This window comes from Melanostigma gelatinosum (assembly GCF_949748355.1).
Source record: "Melanostigma gelatinosum genome assembly, chromosome: 4".
Lineage (NCBI taxonomy): Eukaryota > Metazoa > Chordata > Actinopteri > Perciformes > Zoarcidae > Melanostigma > Melanostigma gelatinosum.
In genome coordinates this window covers 287,390-311,220 of record NC_136637.1, presented here as the reverse complement: position 1 = coordinate 311,220, position 23,831 = coordinate 287,390, and the positions used below count along the sequence as shown (strand labels likewise).

General features: G+C 47.5%; 1 protein-coding gene across 1 annotated transcript in view; it reads right to left on the bottom strand.

Moving 5' to 3' along the window:
• szt2 (SZT2 subunit of KICSTOR complex) overlaps positions 1–23,831 on the bottom strand; it is a 151,593-nt gene that overhangs the window by 67,032 nt on the left and 60,730 nt on the right. The window contains exons 48-56 of the mRNA XM_079267210.1: positions 21,626–21,744; positions 21,300–21,464; positions 19,343–19,427; positions 14,607–14,780; positions 12,467–12,658; positions 11,662–11,861; positions 7,359–7,525; positions 6,556–6,653; positions 5,008–5,140 (exon numbers count right to left, since the gene is read on the bottom strand). Coding sequence (XP_079123336.1) covers positions 5,008–5,140; positions 6,556–6,653; positions 7,359–7,525; positions 11,662–11,861; positions 12,467–12,658; positions 14,607–14,780; positions 19,343–19,427; positions 21,300–21,464; positions 21,626–21,744 — 1,333 coding nt within the window. The remainder of the gene's footprint in view (positions 1–5,007; positions 5,141–6,555; positions 6,654–7,358; positions 7,526–11,661; positions 11,862–12,466; positions 12,659–14,606; positions 14,781–19,342; positions 19,428–21,299; positions 21,465–21,625; positions 21,745–23,831) is intronic.

The following is a 23,831-nucleotide window of genomic DNA, read 5'->3' as shown; positions in this document are numbered from 1 at the left end:
TGTGTTAGATCCTGGGTACTTCTGGCCCGATACGGGGCTACTTACTGACTCAGCTCTCTATTAAAAGATTGTCGAGCTGGTGTTCTTGCGAGGGAACTCGCCTGGCTCTTCTAACTGCCGTTACTCCCGACGTCTACCCTGCTTCCTCCGGTCTGAGTGCACTCGGTCGAGGGGCCACCCTGACCCCGGGCGCTCCTACCAGTCGCGTCGGTTATGGCAGCTTCCCTCTTATGGATCCGCGCTCTTGGTAAATGCCAGGTTAGGTTTTAACGGCTAGGATTAATTCTTGCTAAAACCGTAAGGGATTGTTAAGTGGATTCTGTCACTAGGATAACCTTTCAGAACTCAGTTGTTAGACATACAATAGCTTTAACTTTTTACTGTCACGAGGAACTTTTTACTACTTGAGCAAATGAATGCACTTGAGAAATTTACTTTAAATGCAGATTAGATATTTATTGCAGGTTATATTTGGTTAGTTTGCAAGGGTTAAAGCTACAGCTCACATAAAATGTCACTACACTTGATTCGTTAATTTATTTTTCTTCTCTGATTATACTCATTAGTTTTAGTTGCCGAGACGGCTCGGTTGGAGCTGGATTTTCAATGGTGCGATGAAAAAGTTCTTTTGGAGTTGTTAGGAGCGAAGGTCCGGCCGGACCCTCGGTCCTCCTGCTCTGCAACGGAGTTCGTCCAACAGTCCACAAAACTCAGTACAAAGTCTTTCTCGGGCTGCTGCATCTTCTCTGTTGTCCAGATGTTTAAGAGTCGAGCAGTGGGGAGAGGAAAACCTCCGTCTTTAAATCTTCTTGTCCACGAACAGAGGTCTCTTTTCCGTGAACAGAGACGAAGCCCTCAATACATCAGCTGCAGGCTTCAGTATCTTCTCATCTGGTGCATTTGGACAGCACGCGTGTTGAAATCCCAGCTTGCAGCAAGCAAACCACTTCTTTTATTCATCATTTGGGCTGTTAGCCCCCCTCCTGCTCAATACATGCTCTCATCCCCCCCACCCTCTGGAAAGGATGTTGGGTTCGAACATGTCCATATAAGTCCAGGCTTCCTGCCTCTGACTCATCTCTTGCAACAGTCTTCTCCTAATTTCTGCAAGTCATCCTGACAAGCACTTTTCTTACATCGCAGCTCCGGTCACACAGAACATTTGTTAATCAGTTTTTACATTTGTTAAATCGGTTTGGTTAGTACACATTTGCTTATAAAATGATTATTGATCTCATCCTTCATCATTATTGTGCTTTGTGTCTTTTCTTCTCAACCATCATTATTTCCCCATCCCTTGAAGCCAACACCCTGCTTACTTCCTCTTTCTCCGTACTTTCTACACTCAGACTGCACTATACTCAGATACACTTAAACACTTATTATCAGGTTTACATTTGTTAAATCACTCTATGTATTAAACATTCGTTACATATTGATTAAACATTTTGTTATATAATGATCATACACTTTATCTTTCGATTACACTTTAACTATTGATTTCTGAGTATATGCTTTATGCTTTTTATATCCTGACCTTCCCCTGATCGTGTATGCATGTTTTCGAGGCAGCTCTGTGGGCTCAACTCTTCTTGACATCCCCTTCTTGAGGTCACAGGCTGCCTCGCCTTAGCTAGTAGGAATCTCACAGGAAGCTTTCGTCGGCCAGGGCAGTGATGACGAGCACGTCGTCCTCTGGTGAAGACGGTCCTGATGCCTGCTCCCAGCTGTCGATCACCACTAGGTGATGAAGGTTAACCTTGTTAACTTCTCCACACGGCATGTACCGCATATGCATGCATCCATAACCTTCACCGGTTTATGGCGCATGCGGTTAAACTCTTTTCTTTTTCCTGTGACCCGGAGTGGTTTCTGGTCTCCGGGTCCCTGCCATGCAACGGCTAGGGTGGTCGGCAGCAGGCAGACCACACAGTCATTCTTAATTTCTCTCCATTGCAACACTTCTTTTTTCTCCGGAGAGAAATCACTTCTTGCATAACCCAACTTCCTCAGGGCTCTTCCTGCCCAGAGCCCCGTAGTACTCCTTCTCATGTTAACCACCCCTTTGACACTGGCCACTCTGACGTAGGGTGGTAAATCTTGTATGTTGGTGGCCATTCTTGAGTTCCTGGTTTTCTCCTAATGCGGAACCGGCTTCAGCTGCCCCACTCCTTGGATTCCTCTTTTCTTAATGGTGAGTCCTCCCCTCCCTTTGTCCTCTCCTTCCTGCGTTGTATCGACCACACAACTCACAGTTTTTTTAGGATTCTGCGGACTTCTTTTTCAGGAATCCAGAGTCGCTGCTTTTCCAGTTCCCTTTGCGTTGGAACGGTGCCTGCATATCCTAGTGCGCCATGCACTGCATGCACCACCTCCTCCACGCTCTCTTCTGGGACTACCCTTCCTTTGGGCAATTCTTCCCACTTCTCGATCCCAACAAAGACAATTTGTGTCATCTGGACGAAACGATCCACTTCTTCGTTTCCTTGCCAGTGAATTTCTTCTTGCGTGTGGGCCCTCTGGTGCACCACTTCGAGCTCCAGCGCCGTCCTCCTCCTGGTCCGCGCTGCCGTCTGCTGCCGGGTCCTGGGTCGATGTCGCTGGCACGTCCTGCTGAGTCGTCGTCGTCTGCGGGCTGCCTTCGTCGCCATCGGGTCCTCTCTGCCGTCCGGTGGCGATTCCTTCATCTGGGCCGCTGGCTCGTCCCGCTGGGTCGCCTCCGTCTGCCGGCCGGTCCCTGGAACATCTGGTCCGTTCTGCTGCACTTGCATCTTGGACTTTGTCTTTGTCTTTGTTGTCTCGAGTCGCCTTCCTCCCAAAGCCTCTCGTCGCGCGTTGAGGAAGGGATGGGATCAGGCTCTGGCCCCTCTACAGGTCGGGCGAGTCTGGTCGATGCTCCCCGTCGCCTGCGGCTTCTCCTGTGCTGGCTTGTAAATACCACACACAGCTTCGATGCGTGGATGTCTCGCCATCGGACTTCTTCGAGGCTTGGGCAGCTTTACTTTCTACCACAACGCCTCACCTCAGGTCTTTTCGTACACGAACGACAGCCTCTCTTGGCTGCCGGGGTTCTTCTTTTGGACTCAACGTACTCCTTTTCCGTCGAGCCCCACGTTATGGGCGCCACATGTTAGATCCTGGGTACTTCTGGCCCGATACGGGGCTACTTACTGACTCAGCTCTCTATTAAAAGATTGTCGAGCTGGTGTTCTTGCGAGGGAACTCGCCTGGCTCTTCTAACTGCCGTTACTCCCGACGTCTACCCTGCTTCCTCCGGTCTGAGTGCACTCGGTCGAGGGGCCACCCTGACCCCGGGCGCTCCTACCAGTCGCGTCGGTTATGGCAGCTTCCCTCTTATGGATCCGCGCTCTTGGTAAATGCCAGGTTAGGTTTTAACGGCTAGGATTAATTCTTGCTAAAACCGTAAGGGATTGTTAAGTGGATTCTGTCACTAGGATAACCTTTCAGAACTCAGTTGTTAGACATACAATAGCTTTAACTTTTTACTGTCACGAGGAACTTTTTACTACTTGAGCAAATGAATGCACTTGAGAAATTTACTTTAAATGCAGATTAGATATTTATTGCAGGTTATATTTGGTTAGTTTGCAAGGGTTAAAGCTACAGCTCACATAAAATGTCACTACACTTGATTCGTTAATTTATTTTTCTTCTCTGATTATACTCATTAGTTTTAGTTGCCGAGACGGCTCGGTTGGAGCTGGATTTTCAATGGTGCGATGAAAAAGTTCTTTTGGAGTTGTTAGGAGCGAAGGTCCGGCCGGACCCTCGGTCCTCCTGCTCTGCAACGGAGTTCGTCCAACAGTCCACAAAACTCAGTACAAAGTCTTTCTCGGGCTGCTGCATCTTCTCTGTTGTCCAGATGTTTAAGAGTCGAGCAGTGGGGAGAGGAAAACCTCCGTCTTTAAATCTTCTTGTCCACGAACAGAGGTCTCTTTTCCGTGAACAGAGACGAAGCCCTCAATACATCAGCTGCAGGCTTCAGTATCTTCTCATCTGGTGCATTTGGACAGCACGCGTGTTGAAATCCCAGCTTGCAGCAAGCAAACCACTTCTTTTATTCATCATTTGGGCTGTTAGCCCCCCTCCTGCTCAATACATGCTCTCATCCCCCCCACCCTCTGGAAAGGATGTTGGGTTCGAACATGTCCATATAAGTCCAGGCTTCCTGCCTCTGACTCATCTCTTGCAACAGTCTTCTCCTAATTTCTGCAAGTCATCCTGACAAGCACTTTTCTTACATCGCAGCTCCGGTCACACAGAACATTTGTTAATCAGTTTTTACATTTGTTAAATCGGTTTGGTTAGTACACATTTGCTTATAAAATGATTATTGATCTCATCCTTCATCATTATTGTGCTTTGTGTCTTTTCTTCTCAACCATCATTATTTCCCCATCCCTTGAAGCCAACACCCTGCTTACTTCCTCTTTCTCCGTACTTTCTACACTCAGACTGCACTATACTCAGATACACTTAAACACTTATTATCAGGTTTACATTTGTTAAATCACTCTATGTATTAAACATTCGTTACATATTGATTAAACATTTTGTTATATAATGATCATACACTTTATCTTTCGATTACACTTTAACTATTGATTTCTGAGTATATGCTTTATGCTTTTTATATCCTGACCTTCCCCTGATCGTGTATGCATGTTTTCGAGGCAGCTCTGTGGGCTCAACTCTTCTTGACAAATGCCATTTGACAAGGAAGCACTGAAAGCAGTTGGACGTTGAGTTGAAGTGTAACTATGAAGAGCGACCGAGCATTGATTTAGACGTGGTTTCATATACTGTATATTCTCAGAATCCAGCCAAGATCTTCCTCATTGTCAGACTTTTGGTTCATTTTGCACCACATTGTCATTTGCAAGTGCCTTCATCATTTCAAGTGTTAATTGCAAAGATAAATGTCATTAGCAATAGCTTTGCAAGTCCTCCACCACACTACCTTCAGACCCAGCGCAAACGTCTCACCTCGTCTTTTCAAAGGCCTTCACTGCGGTGTCGCTGGCCAGAGAACTGACCAAACTCACGATCTCTGCCAAGATGGACGGCAGCAGGAAGTGAGAAGCCATTTCAGCTGTGCACTGCTGAATGGAGGGGCAGCCTGTATCCAGCAGCCGAGAGAGAGAGAGAGAGCGAGAGAGAGAGAGAGAGAGAGAGAGAGAGAGAGAGAGAGAGAGCGAGAGGGCGAGAGAGAGCGAGAGAGAGCGCAAGAGCGAGAGAGAGGGCAAGAGAGAGGGAGAGAGAGCGAGAGAGAGAGCGAGAGGGAGAGAGAGAGAGCGAGAGAGAGAGAGGGAGAGAGAGAGAGACAGCGAGAGAGAGAGAGAGAGAGAGACAGCGAGAGAGAGAGAGAGCGAGAGAGAGAGTGAGAGCGCGAGAGAGAGTGAGAGCGCGCGAGAGAGAGAGAGAGAGCGAGCGAGAGAGCGAGAGAGAGAGAGCGAGAGAGAGAGAGAGCGCAAGAGCGAGAGAGAGAGCGAGAGAGAGGGCAAGAGAGAGGGAGAGAGAGCGAGAGAGAGCGGGAGAGAGGGCAAGAGAGAGAGAGCGCGAGGGAGAGAGAGAGAGACAGCGAGAGAGAGAGAGAGACAGCGAGAGAGAGAGAGAGACAGCGAGAGAGAGAGAGAGACAGCGAGAGAGAGAGAGAGCGAGAGAGAGAGACAGCGAGAGAGAGAGACAGCGAGAGAGAGAGACAGCGAGAGAGAGAGCAAGAGAGAGACAGCGAGAGAGAGAGAGAGCGAGAGCGAGAGAGAGAGCGAGAGAGACAGACAGCGAGAGAGAGAGAGCGAGAGCGAGCGAGAGAGAGCGAGAGAGACAGCGAGAGAGAGAGAGCGAGAGAGAGACAGACAGACAGAGCGAGAGAGAGAGATCGAGAGAGACAGACAGAGAGAGAGCGAGAGAGACAGACAGAGAGAGAGCGAGAGAGACAGAGAGAGAGCGAGAGAGACAGCGAGAGAGAGAGAGCGAGAGAGAGACAGACAGAGACAGAGAGAGAGCGAGAGAGAGACAGAGCGAGAGCGAGAGAGAGACAGAGCGAGAGCGACAGACAGAGAGAGAGACAGAGAGAGAGCGAGAGACAGACATAGCGAGAGCGACAGACAGAGAGAGAGACAGAGAGAGAGCGAGAGACAGACATAGCGAGAGAGCGAGAGCGAGAGACAGAGAGAGAGAGAGACAGAGAGAGCGAGAGACAGACATAGCGAGAGAGAGCGAGACAGACATAGCGAGAGAGAGCGAGAGACAGAGAGAGAGACAGACAGAGAGAGAGCGAGAGACAGACATAGCGAGAGAGAGAGCGAGAGAGACAGAGAGAGAGCGAGAGACAGACATAGCGAGAGAGAGAGAGAGAGACAGACAGAGACAGACAGAGAGCGAGAGACAGACAGACAGAGAGAGAGCGAGAGACAGACATAGCGAGAGAGAGAGAGCGAGAGACAGACAGAGAGAGAGCAAGAGAGAGTGAATACAGAACCTCTCATTGTCAGAAGATGCTGTTAGAAAATAAGAGATTTAAATAAGACCTACCAAGTCCAGCCATGAAAGTGATCCAGGGCTGACAGGTGAGCTGGTAGACGGGGTGCAGAGTGCCCACGTCTCCCTCCTCCAGCTGAGACACCTGCCTCCTACACAGCCACAAACACACACACTGCATCAGGGAGTGGAGCTCTACTCGCTTTAAGGCTTCTTCATCGTTTGCAACGACAGCTGCTGAGACTTTTGGCTTTCACAAATCAATTTTAGGATGCTGCTCTAGAGGAAATTCATGCTGAAACTCTGCTTACCCATTGTGCTGTACTAGTAGGGCTCTACATAACATCGTGCAAGTGTTCACATGACAATGTGTTCTGCTACATGTATGAGCCAGAGTTATCCTGCATCCTCCTGTCTGTTGTCCCTCGCCAGATGTTTAAAAGACGTACAATAAAGCAACACATCTTCTAAACTTCATGTGTAGAACAAAACAAATCAAATCAATTAGCTCATTAGCTGTAGCACTTTTTTGACTCATACAATTGTGTCCAAGTGATGAGTGTCATCTCAATATTTAGCTCTGCTTTTGGTCTCCTCCACCGTCTGAGGGAAACATCTGTCTGTTCAGCTGCTGAATGCTCCGCTCTGCTCAGCAGCTAATCTCTAAATGTGTCCGTCTGTCGGGTCACTGGAGTGTGACTGTTAAACATGCACACTGCCCCGCCCACTCAGAAACGTGGAGGTCAAAAGAAGGAAAGACCTCTATTATCTTTCAAAAATTGAAGCTATTACATTTAGAAATCATTTGTACAAGTGTCTGGGGTTTTAGTCGTTGAATGCAGTGGCGTTAAGCCCACCTCTGGGCCTGCTCCAGCTCCACAGCCATGGCTTTCTCCTGGCTCCACTGCTGCTTCACGCTCTCCGTCTTGTGTCTCCGTCGTGCTGCTCGGCCCTCCTCTCCTTTCTCCTGCACTATGTCATCAGTTGTCTTTGGGCTCCCAAGCTCCGAGGGATCCGGCTTACTCTGCGAGGGTAGAAAAGGAACACGTGTGAGGCACGGACACCCAACGTAACAATCACAGACGCATTCACATCAATGAACACAGTGCTCGATTACTGCTCTGAGCTCCGGACACCATGTAGTTATTGGGTGTCCCTCTGCTGCCACATCTTTGAATTACTTCTATGAGCCGTTCGGCAAACCAACGTGTTTGTCCAGTGTGTGTGTGTGTGTGTGTGTGTGCATCACTCACTCAGTCCAGTGTGTGTGTGTGCGCATCACTCACTCAGTCCAGTGAGTGTGTGTGTGCATCACTCACTCAGTCCAGTGTGTGTGTGTGTGTGTGCGCATCACTCACTCAGTCCAGTGTATGTGTGCATCACTCACTCAGTCTAGTGAGTGTGTGCATCACTCACTCAGTCCAGTGTGTGTGTGTGTGTGCATCACTCACTCAGTCTAGTGAGTGTGTGTGCGCATCACTCACTCAGTCCAGTGTGTGTGTGTGTGCGCATCACTCACTCAGTCCAGTGTGTGTGTGTGTGCATCACTCACTCAGTCCAGTGTGTGTGTGTGTGTGTGCATCACTCACTCAGTCCAGTGTGTGTGTGTGTGTGTGTGTGCATCACTCACTCAGTCCAGTGTGTGTGTGTGTGTGTGTGTGCATCACTCACTCAGTCCAGTGTGTGTGTGTGTGTGTGTGTGCATCACTCACTCAGTCCAGTGTGTGTGTGTGTGTGCATCACTCACTCAGTCCAGTGTGTGTGTGTGCGCATCACTCACTCAGTCCAGTGTGTGTGTGTGCGCATCACTCACTCAGTCCAGTGTGTGTGTGTGTGCATCACTCACTCAGTCCAGTGAGTGTGTGTGCATCACTCACTCAGTCCAGTGAGTGTGTGTGCATCACTCACTCAGTCCAGTGAGTGTGTGTGCATCACTCACTCAGTCCAGTGTGTGTGTGTGCGCATCACTCACTCAGTCCAGTGTGTGTGTGTGCGCATCACTCACTCAGTCCAGTGTGTGTGTGTGCGCATCACTCACTCAGTCCAGTGTGTGTGTGTGCGCATCACTCACTCAGTCCAGTGTGTGTGTGTGTGTGTGTGCATCACTCACTCAGTCCAGTGTGTGTGTGTGTGTGTGTGCATCACTCACTCAGTCCAGTGTGTGTGTGTGCGCATCACTCACTCAGTCCAGTGTGTGTGTGTGTGCGTGCATCACTCACTCAGTCCAGTGTGTGTGTGTGCGCATCACTCACTCAGTCCAGTGTGTGTGTGTGTGTATGTGTGCATCACTCACTCAGTCCAGTGAGTGTGTGTGCATCACTCACTCAGTCCAGTGTGTGTGTGTGTGTGTGTGTATGTGTGCATCACTCACTCAGTCCAGTGAGTGTGTGTGCATCACTCACTCAGTCCAGTGTGTGTGTGTGCGCATCACTCACTCAGTCCAGTGTGTGTGTGCGCGCATCACTCACTCAGTCCAGTGTGTGTGTGTGTGTGTGTGTGCATCACTCACTCAGTCCAGTGTGTGTGTGTGTGTGTGCATCACTCACTCAGTCCAGTGTGTGTGTGTGCATCACTCACTCAGTCCAGTGAGTGTGTGTGTGCATCACTCACTCAGTCCAGTGTGTGTGTGTGTGCATCACTCACTCAGTCCAGTGTGTGTGTGTGTGTGTGCGCATCACTCACTCAGTCTAGTGAGTGTGTGTGTGCATCACTCACTCAGTCCAGTGTGTGTGTGTGTGTGTGTGTGTGCATCACTCACTCAGTCCAGTGTGTGTGTGTGTGTGTGTGTGTGTGCATCACTCACTCAGTCCAGTGTGTGTGTGTGTGTGTGTGTGCGCATCACTCACTCAGTCCAGTGTGTGTGTGTGTGTGTGCATCACTCACTCAGTCCAGTGAGTGTGTGTGTGTGTGTGTGCATCACTCACTCAGTCCAGTGTGTGTGTGTGTGTGTGTGTGTGTGTGTGTGTGTGCATCACTCACTCAGTCCAGTGAGTGTGTGTGTGCATCACTCACTCAGTCCAGTGTGTGTGTGTGTGTGTGTGTGCGCATCACTCACTCAGTCCAGTGTGTGTGTGTGCGCATCACTCACTCAGTCCAGTGTGTGTGTGTGTGTGCATCACTCACTCAGTCCAGTGTGTGTGTGTGCGCATCACTCACTCAGTCCAGTGTGTGTGTGTGTGTGTGTGTGTGTGTGCATCACTCACTCAGTCCAGTGTGTGTGTGTGCGCATCACTCACTCAGTCCAGTGTGTGTGTGTGTGTGTGTGTGTGTGTGCATCACTCACTCAGTCCAGTGAGTGTGTGTGCGCATCACTCACTCAGTCCAGTGAGTGTGTGTGCGCATCACTCACTCAGTCCAGTGAGTGTGTGTGCGCATCACTCACTCAGTCCAGTGAGTGTGTGTGCGCATCACTCACTCAGTCCAGTGAGTGTGTGTGCGCATCACTCACTCAGTCCAGTGAGTGTGTGTGCGCATCACTCACTCAGTCCAGTGAGTGTGTGTGCGCATCACTCACTCAGTCCAGTGAGTGTGTGTGCGCATCACTCACTCAGTCCAGTGAGTGTGTGTGCGCATCACTCACTCAGTCCAGTGAGTGTGTGTGTGCATCACTCACTCAGTCCAGTGAGTGTGTGTGCGCATCACTCACTCAGTCCAGTGAGTGTGTGTGCGCATCACTCACTCAGTCCAGTGAGTGTGTGTGCGCATCACTCACTCAGTCCAGTGAGTGTGTGTGTGCATCACTCACTCAGTCCAGTGAGTGTGTGTGTGCATCACTCACTCAGTCCAGTGTGAGTGTGTGCGCATCACTCACTCAGTCCAGTGAGTGTGTGTGCGCATCACTCACTCAGTCCAGTGAGTGTGTGTGCGCATCACTCACTCAGTCCAGTGAGTGTGTGTGCGCATCACTCACTCAGTCCAGTGAGTGTGTGTGCATCACTCACTCAGTCCAGTGTGAGTGTGCATCACTCACTCAGTCCAGTGTGAGTGTGTGCGCATCACTCACTCAGTCCAGTGAGTGTGTGTGCGCATCACTCACTCAGTCCAGTGAGTGTGTGTGTGCATCACTCACTCAGTCCAGTGTGAGTGTGTGCGCATCACTCACTCAGTCCAGTGAGTGTGTGTGCGCATCACTCACTCAGTCCAGTGAGTGTGTGTGCGCATCACTCACTCAGTCCAGTGAGTGTGTGTGCATCACTCACTCAGTCCAGTGTGAGTGTGCATCACTCACTCAGTCCAGTGTGAGTGTGTGCGCATCACTCACTCAGTCCAGTGAGTGTGTGTGCGCATCACTCACTCAGTCCAGTGAGTGTGTGTGTGCATCACTCACTCAGTCCAGTGTGAGTGTGTGCGCATCACTCACTCAGTCCAGTGAGTGTGTGTGTGCATCACTCACTCAGTCCAGTGAGTGTGTGTGTGTGCATCACTCACTCAGTCCAGTGTGTGTGTGTGTGTGTGTGTGTGTGTGTGTGCATCACTCACTCAGTCCAGTGTGTGTGTGTGTGCATCACTCACTCAGTCCAGTGTGTGTGTGCATCACTCACTCAGTCCAGTGAGTGTGTGTGTGCATCACTCACTCAGTCCAGTGAGTGTGTGTGTGCATCACTCACTCAGTCCAGTGAGAGTGTGTGTGCATCACTCACTCAGTCCAGTGAGTGTGTGTGTGCATCACTCACTCAGTCCAGTGAGAGTGTGTGTGCATCACTCACTCAGTCCAGTGTGTGTGTGTGCATCACTCACTCAGTCCAGTGTGTGTGTGTGTGCATCACTCACTCAGTCCAGTGTGTGTGTGTGTGCATCACTCACTCAGTCCAGTGTGTGTGTGCATCACTCACTCAGTCCAGTGTGTGTGTGTGCATCACTCACTCAGTCCAGTGAGAGTGTGTGTGCATCACTCACTCAGTCCAGTAAGTGTGTGTGTGCATCACTCAGATGCATAAACGATGGCATGATCCTCGTGGCGGTGATAATAATATCAGCAGGTAGCTGGTTTCAGCTAATTATTACAGTCAGCTCATGCAAAAACATCAATCGCAGTCCAACTATCTAATATGAACAGAGTTATACGCCCCAGTACGATGCCCATGAGCATTGTGATGAACGCTGATGCAGCCGTGATGAGGCTACACACAGATGAACCCTTCAGCCTCTGGAGGCACTGACCAGAATGTCCCAGAAGCTGCGGCGGGTGCTCTTGCTGGTGGGCGTGGTGGACTCGGGCGTGCTGGTCCCCGTCACGGGGGGGCTCCCTACAGCCTGGGTTAAGTTGATGGGAGAGGGGCTGCTCTTAAAGACCCGCGAGCCGCTGCGCTGCCTGGGGCCATCCTTCACTTCTCTCACCTCAGGCTGAGGAGTCGCCAGTCCTGAAGACACAAACAAGTCACAGCTATATCTCAGAGACATGTGATGTTTTACCGATGTAGAACACACACCATGATCACGCAGCTCAACACAGCGAGTTGTATTCTCTTTCCTCAGTGAAACTGGGCCTTCAATGATAGTGTTCCATTAAATAATACATGAAATCAAATGAACTGCAGACAGCTGGAGATATCTGTGATTTAAGTATCAAATAAGTATGAATACAATTGTCAGAGAAATGAAATGTGTTGAGTGGCATGCGTCTGTTTGTCCTTTGAGTCGGTTTGAACTCGTTTGAACTACAGCCGACAGGTCCACCAGGTCACACTCGGGTCACTTCGGTGAGCAGAGCTTCTGCTTTGTTTCATTTCAATAAATACATTTCTCTTTCTCTTTCCCGACTGTGCCCCGGGTCAGGTCTCAGTGCCAGGCAGGTTCAGTGGAAGCACGTCTTGTTTACATCATGTCTGTCTTCGTCATAATTCGCGTATGAACTCCGGACTTAAAGCTGTTTTGTGAGATGACCTTTGACAAACATATTCTCATCCGTTCATACCTGAGAGATTGAGTTTACCAGAAGGTAGATCAAACAAAGTGATGACCTCACCTTTGGCCTCTTCTCTCTGAGCTGTGCTCGCCGGGCAGAGCGCCGCCACGCACAGAGACTTGGGCAGCACTCTCAGCTCCATGACGACGTCGCAGAGAGCGTGGCGCAGCGCCCCCTGCAGCTTATCGCTCAGCTGCAAGGGGCTGACGTTGCCTTGCTCCCAGATGTCAAACCGCACATACAGCTGTGGCTCTGTTGGAACACAAGCAGACACAATCCTGTTGACTCAGCACATAATGAAGCAACATCTGGAAAACACGTAGTCGTGTTAAAATGAGCAACTCACAAACATTGACCAAATGACTTTCCCAGGACATGACTAAAACACAGTCTTTATGTTTCCATGAAGACGAATGAGTGCATACAGCAGGCTTAGGGGTCATGGCTGGTATTCGGGGAGGAGGGTTGGTGAGAGGAAAGAACCAACTTTCAATTTGAACAAGAAAGCAGCAAGCTTCATGGGACATGTGTTCAGCAGCAGCGAGGCTCTCCTGCACGGATGATAGAGACCGAGCTTCAGATAATAGTGGGGAGCGTCCACATGCTGTCCTCACCTCTCAGCCACTCACTGACCTCTTCAACCGTACAGGTTGTACAAATATAACACAGCTCATCTTCAGACATGGCAGAGAAACCAGACGTTATGAGTGAACGTGATCTGCACCAACAGACAGTGTGTTCCTGCTTTCTGTCTACTTCCTTCCTTCTTTCAGCAGAATGCAAACCTTTCATCTTGCGTGTCAGCTTTCATGAAGGTGTACTAGCACAGATGGGCAGATGCACCGGGACGCTTTAATGAATCAAACAAACCTTTTAAGTGTGCCTCTGTTTTAATGCCCAAAACCAAAACAGCTGGACTCATCTTTGTCACTTCTCTCTTGTTGCAACCGAGTAGAGCTCTAGGAACACAATCATTAATAAGCCCCCAAAACCATGATTTAAATCAGATTGATGGCCCTGCGATGTGACAAATCGAGCTTCAGGAACAAAGACCTCTTCATATCACAGAGCGCTCTTCATTCACCAGCAACATTTACTCATTCAACTCTAGGAGGCATTTAATATTCAGTCTTTAAGTTTAATAGCCGGACTGGTACCCATAACGTAGCTTGACGTTTATGCCTGCAATTAATCCATTTTCAAATGAGTGTAGTTTATACAATAAATTGACTCCCGGGACTCTGCGTGAACTCGTAAGACAATCTAACTGTGATTCTAAAGGGAGGGCGGCACTGATCACACCAGTTTACATCCATGTCTGTCCAAAATGTCATTATTTTATCCTCGAAGATATTTGTGAGAAATTGTCATATTTGACATTTGAATTCTTGAGTTATGGCCGTGTTTTGTGAGGTGACCTTTGACCTGTTCAGCTTTCAGTTCTCCCTCTCACATTCACAGGGACAAACTTTTGAACATTCCACATCAATCTTTGTCACTGCTCCTCACTCAACTGGTTGAACTGCGACGGCAGGGATGAGCTTCGTAAGCCCATCTCGGATACTACCGACCCTGCTGGGAAAACAAAAGGGGGCTCTGCTTCTCAATAAACAAAGGTCAATGTGCTAATGCCACAGTGTCCATGTTGTTCTCGGGGACTTCAGCAGAAAAGACCTTAGCCAGAGCTGCCAAAACACAGACAGCCCAGGTGTCATGCACGTCCAGTACAAGTGATGGTGTTTGCTACTGACAGACTGATTGCTGTTATAAGTGTCTGACAACATCATGAAAAGAGTCTCGCTCAAGGACAAGTCTTGTTCTGAAGTCCCGCGAGATGACATGTTGCCGGAAGGATGTGGTGGAAACGTGAGTGACTGCCGGGCAGAGCTTCTGTCGTGTTGAGGTCCACAAAGGAAGAAGGCTGTGAAGAGCGGGACCTGTGACTCCCTGATAGACACAAATACATTCACTCATAGAAACAAGCGCAGTCAGTCGGAGCCCACGGTCAGAACTAAAGGGCAGGATATGTTCACTCACTTCCCCTCACAGCTCGCTTCACATCTACCAGTTGCAGCGTTCTCCTTCAGAACCAATGATTGCTTTCCCCATTCGTCAGTCCAACACAACAACCTGACAAAACAGGGTCCAGGTTGGAAAAGACCAAAATACCACAACTGCTCAGTGTTGTGTTCATCTGTACCTGAGCTGATGTCCATGGACTCCACTTTACCCACAGTGGTCAGCTCATCGAAATGGTCTGGATGAAGGGGGGTGGTGCAGTTCTCTGACCTCTGCAGTGCAGCACAGTCCTGGACCGGAACCTGGAGGGGACGGCCGTGGACGTCCACGCATGAGAGGGCGATGCAGGCGATACCTGAAAGAGCAGAGCTGTTAGTTCAAACTAACCAGTAATGAGTCTTAACACTGGAAGCTATCGCTCCCACCACCTGCAGAGCACCAGATGATTTGCTTCTGTTCAGTGAACCAGAGAGCCTTGACGGGGTCATCTGTAGAACAGGGAAATATCATATTGAGTTTGAATTGCCATGGTGTCTGTCACCTTATCCTTCGTTTTGTCACAGCAGCATATATTACATGTGAGCACGGTGAAAGTGAAAATGGAAGTCTTAATATGCACGTTCTGTTGATGCTTCAGCTCCTCATGATGCCAGGTAGCTGCCCTGTGTCTCTGCCTGTGTGAGTCAGCATTGCTCTATGTGTGGACATGGTTCTGGGTATCTTTGCACACAATGAGTCAGCTGGACCATGCATGGAGCCGGAGGATGTCTTGGACAGGAGACACGGTGCATTTCAGAAATGTTTGTTCATTCAAACATGCCACAAAATATTTAAACCATTTTTTCACCAAAATGACCAGATCATATATCCATTCACAATGCTTTGTGCCGTAAACACAGCAGAGCAGCGGTCATGTGACGTCCATGGGAAGCTGCGTTTATGCAGCCAAACTTAAGTTGGAGTTAACTTTTCACAGTGAAGTGCCCTCAGCCAATCAGTACACAGGCTCCTGTGACTCCAACGACCTATGAAAGACATGAACATGCTACCAGCTGCATGTAAAAATCAGGTTGACATGACTTTGAAGTAAAGACAGGACCAGCAGTGATGAACCTTGGGTCTGTCTGGAAGTCATCCCGGCAGAATGTGATCTGGAGTCACCGCCTGCAGCAGGAAGTTCATCGGTCACAGCGTGCAGGATGCAGTCATGTTAGTTGAGCTCAAAGTGAAGGGCGGGTTTGTGGGTGTGGTCCATTGTGCATTTGACCTACCACTACTACACTGTAGGTTACAACCACGCTCTGCTTCTCAGAGCACAGATTCATTCAACTGTTTGATCTTACTGCATCCATATCATCTCGGAGACAGACACCTTTCCACACTACCCCCCTGCTTCCAGCACCCTTGCCCGGACCAAACACATGTACGAACCCAGGCTTTCATTTAAATCTCAACTACACACTTGTAAGGTTTTGTGACTTGGACAGACGGACAAACAGACATATAACCTGTCAAAGGACTCAGACCTGCTCCTCTGTGGTACTTCCTGCTACAGAAGGGGTCTGCAGGACCACATCTCATCCCAGTGACTCACACGGTAAGAAACAACACCAGCGTGGCTGTCGCAGCGGGTAATTGACTGATAGGAAGACGTAATCGTTCTCTCACATGCTGGGCAGGGATCAGGTACCTTCATACGACTTGAGCACTTTGTTTCGCAGCTGCTTAAACAAAGTCAGAGCTCCTCCGCACAGCAATTAAAAAGTAGTTTGACAGCTAAGTGGGATGAGTGCAGGAGCCCTTGGTGTTTAGGAGCTGCCAGGCACAGAAGTCATTTTAAAGAGACTTAAAGGTGAGGATCCCCAGAGAGCTCACAGCACTCTGAAACAAAGCTGTATTTTAACCCCGATGAACACCAAGCATGTTACTCTGTGGCCTCCTTTTCACTGCTTAAGTCCGGCACCTCTATGCAAACAGCACAACCATGGCTAGAAGCAAAGAGAACTCAAGAGTGTCTGTTGTGCAGCATAACACAGTTATAATGCCATCAATGATAAAAAAGTGTTAGCGATGTTCTATATGAACTGAACAACCTGTCCTCTCGTCATTGCTCTGTGTTCAGCGCTTCAGTTGGACTTTCACTGATTCTTTATCAATCATGGCTTCCCAGCTGCTGAGGAGCTCAGAAATTAACGTTTTTTTACAGGATTTGCTTACTTGTGGCAAGGTTTTAAATGAGACATGTAGAATAAAATGTTTTTAATGAAATATCACAATTTGAAGCCATGTTTTTGTTGCTTTTGTCCGACGGTTCAAGGACCGTCGAGAAGGTGGAAATCTGCCGATGATATTTTTTGGAGCTTGTGGCTCGGATGAAAGGTGTACTATTGGCGATTGTTTGAAGAAACAGCTGAATACCATGACAGTATTATGACCATTGGACAAAGTCAGACTGATGACTGGATGAGTCCACTCCTCTGCCTAATGCCCATAAACTGCACAGAGTAAACACTGTGATTATAGACACTTCCGTTGCTTGTGCCTAATGAAACAACGCTCCTTCAGCCAGCCCTCCCAGGATAGCGTGTTCCGCAAATGAAAAATGTAGCGGCGTGATTATGAGCCAAACGTTAAGTTGAAATGGCAATGAGCGGTAGCAGATTAGTCATTATAAACGAGGGGTTTTAATTCGGTAAACTCGTCATTTACACCAGTAATTAGTTGCCCTTTGGTGAGAGCTGTTGAAGGATGGCGGAGTCGTGTATTCACAGCTCCAGCAGCAGCACTCGCCTCTCACTGAGTGAAATATATGGAGAGGCAGTGTGACCAAACTGAGAAGTCTGCTGAACTCTTCGTCTTGATTTGCATAAAAGCAAAGCATGAGACGCGGTGCTGTTGACAGGAAGGAACCCACACAAGGAAGAATACATACTGCACTGGCCAACAACACCTATAGAGACATGCGAGTATCCGGCTAAAGCCTACGCATGAGGCTCAGTGCGACAGACAAACAGGAACCCACCTTCAGAAAATAAGAAAATGATTGTGCTGATACTCAAAGAAACTAGCACTGAGATGAAGAAGTCGTTTCTGTTATGCCAGACATGCAGAGGGAGATATGCTGTGACTTTACGGGAGTTACACATAGGAAAGGAAAGTCAGCAGCATATCCTATGATATCATACTGCTCCAAACCAGCAGCCAATGACACACTATGTCACAGCAACGTTTCCAATAAATGCTTTGCTCCACGTAAACAAGGAGAACTGTTTAATATCTATAGGCATTAGGGACCATAAGAACTTTATCATTGTTCAAAGAAACACCATTTTTATTGCGTCGGCACCGCAAGAACTAGGAACGTAGTTCTCAGAACGCCATTTTGAGGGACTTTATAGCTCCTATTCTAGAGCAGGTAATCTCCAGCCCAAGAGGAAGTGGGAGTGATGTAGGTGAACGGTGATTGGTCGAACACATGAGCATCTGCCATTTTTAAAACCTGGTAGAATGTAAACAACACGCAGCACACAATACAGAACAATTGAAGAAAACACGGACAAACGGACCGTCAGTAAAGTTCGGAAGTTAACTGGTTCGTAAGCACACACCCACTCGAGTCAAAGAAGGAGTTAGAGCTAAGCCAGTAACCTTAGCACAAAGGCTAACCCTGAGGTAGATGAGGAAAACGTATCAGTCTAAAGAAGACTAAAGAAAGGAAAGAGAACGTATCCGGGTACAACCAATACTTTAACACAGTACAACACAGTGGAGAACACTTGCTTGGAAAGAAGGGGCCATTCAGATGCAGCATTTAAAAAAAAAAAAATTCTCATCTTCTAAAAAGATAAATTGGTGTTTGACTGGACAGACTCATATAGGTGAATTCTTCAGAGTCTAATGACTCTGGTCTCTCTGGCCATTTCTCTCTTTTGGAGATCGTCCTATGATTTGACTTTCACGACTCACACCTCAATAAATAGTCCTGCTCTGCTCATGTGTCCTCGTCTCTCCCCGTGTGTCACGGTATGATTACATCTCACTCAAGTCAGGGAACTTGTCAGAATACCCATATTTAATTGGCTGAGCTTCATCACGTGATGTGATTCACAACGCATTGGTCGGTGTTTTTCCTGCACCGCTGAACAAGTGCTGTAAATGCTGGAATAATTCCGCTGCATGAAAAATGCCCTTCAAAATAAAATCACATTTTTTGTTTTTGTTTTATTTTTGTCAGGAAAAGGCCCGCGACCCACCAGTTGAGAATCACTGATCTAATAATCAGGTTACTCTTGTTCTGGAGCCAATATAGCAATAGAACATTGAGTCACTGTGGTGTTAACTGTCTTAGTAATAGACTGTAAATAAAAAGTGGACGTAATCGTCGTGACATTTGTGGACTGCCGTTTTGAAGCCTTGAGTACGGTATTTTAGCCATTTTAGCTGTTGACTTTGGCAGTCGCCATCTTGTTTTTTTTTACAACCAGTGAACAGAAGTGACCATATTTGGACTGCGAAGGAGTGACGCAGTGTACGGCTCTGTTAGCAGTCGCGACCTGTCAATCACCGTGTAGCCCCGCCCTAAAGCATCCCCTGCTTTATGGTCTGTGTGACTCTAAATGGACCATAATGTACTAAATGAACATCATGCTGTATTGAAGAAGACTTGAAACTAGAGATTGAGACATAAACTCATGTTTACAATGTTTACTGAGGTAATAAATCAAGAGAGAAGTAGAGTCATTTTCTCATAGACTTCTATACAACCAGAGGAGTCGCCCCCTGGTGGACACTAGAGAGAATGCAAGTTTAAGGCACTTCTGCATTGGCTTCACTTATCGGAACCGAAGGATGCCGCACGCGCACGCACATGCACGCACGCACACTCACACTCACACGCACACGGGGGAATGTGATTACCTTTGCCTCCCGTCCCCTGGCCTCCAGGTTTATTGTAGAGGTAGATATCACCGTCAGCCAAGTCACTGCTGAAATTAAAGTAGTGCTGCAGACACAACAGGAGAGCAAATCAGCCCCTGGAAGCTCAAACCACACAAGTCAGCATTTATTTCATACATCACAATGAGACTTGAGAGAGAGAAAAATGATTTTAGTCTCTGCCACAGTTTTTCAGAGCTGGGAGCCTCCCATATCTAGGATTTATTCATTCTTAATCCAGATCACTTTGAACATAGCTGTTTGTAGTGCCCTTGCATATGTCAAACAGTCATCTATCAGTGCAGGGAGGCATTTTTGATTTGCAAACAGCAATTACTTATTTTTACAAGTCAACAACTCATTTAAAGGAGTTGGGTATCTGCTTTGTAACCCTGCTCCACTAAAGAGACATGGTTTGTTCTATAAACAGTTACAACACAGAATAGTACAAATGTGGAATATTGTTTGCAGTTAGTGAGAAAGCTAAATAGCTCACTGTTAGTGAGAAAGCTAGCTAACTAGCTCACTGTTAGTGAGAAAGCTAGCTAACTAGCGCACTGTTGGTGAGAAAGCTAGCTAACTAGCTCACTGTTGGTGAGAAAGCTAGCTAACTAGCTCACTGTTGGTGAGAAAGCTAACTAGCTCACTGTTGGTGAGAAAGCTAGCTAACTAGCTCACTGTTGGTGAGAAAGCTAGCTAACTAGCTCACTGTTGGTGAGAAAGCTAACTAGCTCACTGTTGGTGAGAAAGCTAACTAGCTCACTGTTGGTGAGAAAGCTAACTAGCTCACTGCTAGCTCACCAGCTAGCTTGGAGTGCTGCTGTTAGTGTTTAGGGCTGCTGCTTACAATTATACTGTTGATTATTTTCTTGATTAATTGATAAGTTGTTTGTCGATAAAATGGTGGCTGTTTTCCAAAAGTCGAGATGACGTCCTCAAATGTGGTGTTTTGTCTACAACTTAAAGATATTCAGTTTACAGTCACAGAGTAAAGACAGCGGAATATATTAACGTGTAATAAACGAGAATTTTGACTTCAATTTTTCTTAAACATTACTCAAACCCATTTTGTTGAAGCTCTACTACTGTTAGCATGTTGGCTGCCTTGCATATTTTTTTTATTATTTCCAGTCTGATAAAATAAATAAAAAGATGGCTTTAAAGGATAATTCTGATCCATGCCTTGTAGAATTTAATTTTTTTAACAAGCCAAAAGTTTAGTCAAACTAAAGGTAAATGGAAATGTTATGACCTACACTGTTCACATCGATCAGTTTACAGAGAGACTTCCTGCTTCAACTTTGACCTGCTGTACTTGTGCATGCACAGCTCTCCTGTGCAGTGAGGGCTTATTAGCATCAAATTGCATGAGTTCACCATCTATTTGACCTTAAAATAAAGTAATTTAGACAATTTTAAATGTTTCCTTCCAATTATCTGACTTCTTGTGTTTCTTTCCCCGTCAGACTTTGCTGTAGCGATGTTGCTTAACATGTTCCCGGATCTCAGCAATTACCTTGCTGTTGCATCAGAAAGCCCTCTTAGCCGACAGAAATGATGTAAAAAAAAAATGAAAAAACTACAGCATATGACCCGAGTTGTAATGAAGCAGAACTTTCCTTTTAAGGTCGACCATCGGATTCTGGCCTTTGTCTGTAACTCAAAGAAAGGTTTGATATCCAGCATTGTTGTTATTTTCTCGGCACTCTAGGCCAAATAAAAAGAGGCAAGAAAGACACACATTTCATCATCATTGGGGAAATTCAACTTTTACAGTGTTGTTAAGCCAGAAACAAGCACACACAGGACCTATAGACATGGAGAGGTGTCAGAGCGAAGGGGCTGCCACAAGGGATTGATGCCCCGGTCAACAGTTAAGAACATTAACATTGCATATCACCATATTAGGTTGATAACACTAAGCTGGTCTGGGTCGTACCTTGAAGTGGTGTGCCGTGTTGCTGTCGGTGTACTTTGGTACATGCAGGAAGATGAGGAGGTTCTGCCTGAGGTAGTGAGCCACAGCGGGCAGCCAGTGGAGGCAGTACCGGGGGAGGCCGAAGGTCATCACCTCAGTGGCTGGAGATCCTGATGGCTGGATGAACTGAGCAGACAACACTGGGTGAAGGCTTTCTTCCAAAGAAATTGCGCTCTCTGGTTGCCCCAGTGGGAATAAAAACTCATAATTCTAGGAGTGTACACAGAACTACAGAGCAGCCAGAAACAACACAAAGTTAAGTTTCATTTTGTCGACGAGCAATTTACCTCCACGTCGGCCGGTGTCAGCTTGCAGTTTCTGACGAGCATGACAGTGATGATATCCAACGTGGTCTCGTCCAGACGCTTACGCAGCACCTTGACCAGCTCGTCTGTGATCTCTGGACCTGAGGAAAAAAGTGGATAATGCCTTACACATTTCAGCAATTAAAGGTCTTAGCATGTTTCAAACCAAGTTGTTGGACCATCTAAAAGCATCTAACGCACCCTCCTTCAGGGGCACAATCAGAAGACAGACAGTCCAACGGTCATGCATACTTAACAAAGTGGCTGGCCAGGGCATCTCGTCTACCATTTCACTGTGCAAAGGAGGGAAATGGTAGACAATATGGAATGCGGTGGCATCATAACAGGTCTGTATTCAAGGATAATGTAGACAGGCAGGTAGGTAGACGGGCAGGTAGACGGGCAGGTAGACGGGCAGGTAGACGGGCAGGTAAACAGGCAAACAGGCAGGTAGACAGGCAGGTAAACAGGCAGGTAAACAGGCAGGTAGACTGGTAAACAGGTAAACAGGTAGACAGGCAGGTAGACAGGCAGGTAGACAGGCAGGTAGACAGGCAGGTAGACAGGCAGGTAGACTGGTAAACAGGTAAACAGGTAGACAGGCAGGTAGACAGGCAGGTAGACAGGCAGGTAAACAGGTAGACAGGCAGGTAGACAGGCAGGTAAACAGGCAGGTAAACAGGCAGGTAGACTGGTAAACAGGTAAACAGGTAGACAGGCAGGTAGACAGGCAGGTAGACAGGCAGGTAGACAGACAGGTAGGCAGACAAGTAAACAGGTAAACTGGTAGACAGGCAGGTAGACAGGCAGGTAGACAGGCAGGTAGACAGGCAGGTAGACAGGCAGGTAGACAGCCATGAATCCAGAAATCCAGTATGTGGCTGTCAGGACTGTAAAAGACCCGTCCAATCATTTTATTCGGTCCGCATGTCGGGATTGGACGGGTCTTTTACAGTCCTGACAGCCACATACTGGATTTTTATCTTCTTATTAATTTCTCAGAGCATTTGATTCATTGATTGCTGTCAGGATGTCATAAGATTTTTAGCAAAAATATCAAAAACGTTTTCAAAGAAGATTACCAACCCTGCCTTTGAATATGACGACTAAGCTCTGTCCTGTCCTTTCAACCATCCACTGAGAAAGCTCTGGAAAAAGCTCAGAGCTTCATTTGTCAGTGAAGGACAAGAATGAACTTTCATGCTAAATTATGAAAAACTCGATGTTGGGCAGTATTTGATTGATCGACGCTTCAGAGGGTTCAAATATCAAGTGCTGCGTAATAAGCGTCAATATTTTCTTCTGCTGACAGACGAGATCTTGACGGGGTATTTTACAAACACACACGTTCACGCGTCAAGGAGGGAGTCAACACAGCTATGCAGTGATGTTGTGAAAGGAAGAATTCAAAGTACAGTGAGTGGAGGGAGCAGACGAGGATTTGAATGAGTTGTGTTTTTCCAGAAGCCGCTGATGTAATCCCAGTCTGTCTGAAGTAGGGAGATGTTCCCAGTACAACAGTGCCATCAAGGCATCAGCGGGAGGAACAGCAGCCTGCTCCAGTCCATCTGTACAAAAGGGCTACCCAACCAGGTTTGGATGTTATATTAGGAGCCCAGCAACATAAGGCAATACAGTGTCCCATCACGTCACACAACTAAAACTACACATATTTAATAAGGCAGCTTGGGGGCTTGACTCAGGGTGCTTTAGTCCGGCTAAAACAAAGTCTGTTTGCCCGGTTAGTCAGTTCGTTTGGACTGAAAGCTGTCAGACGAACCCTGGTACGGACCAAACAACCCAACCGAGACCGCCTAAAAGGGTCCGAGTCCGCTTTCAAGTGGACTCTGGTGCTGTTCGTTTGTGTTGCAAACGGGCCAACCACAGGATTTTATGATAGCACACGTGATTTTAACATGATTCCAAAATATCAAGTCATGAAGTCTCTCCAGGAAGTGATCTCATTGATCTGTAGAAGGCCATGTGTAGACATCAACACACAGGACGGGTGTTTCTCCTGATCAATAGGTCAAAAGCTGTTAAAACTGCCGTGTTGTATCTGACTCTGTGTACTTCATTAAGTACATGTCCTTCATTAACACCATTCGAAAGTGTGTGATAGCGTGATACACCGAACACAAAGTTCATGCACTCCCAGACATTCGCATCTGGGAGTCACGTCTAATAA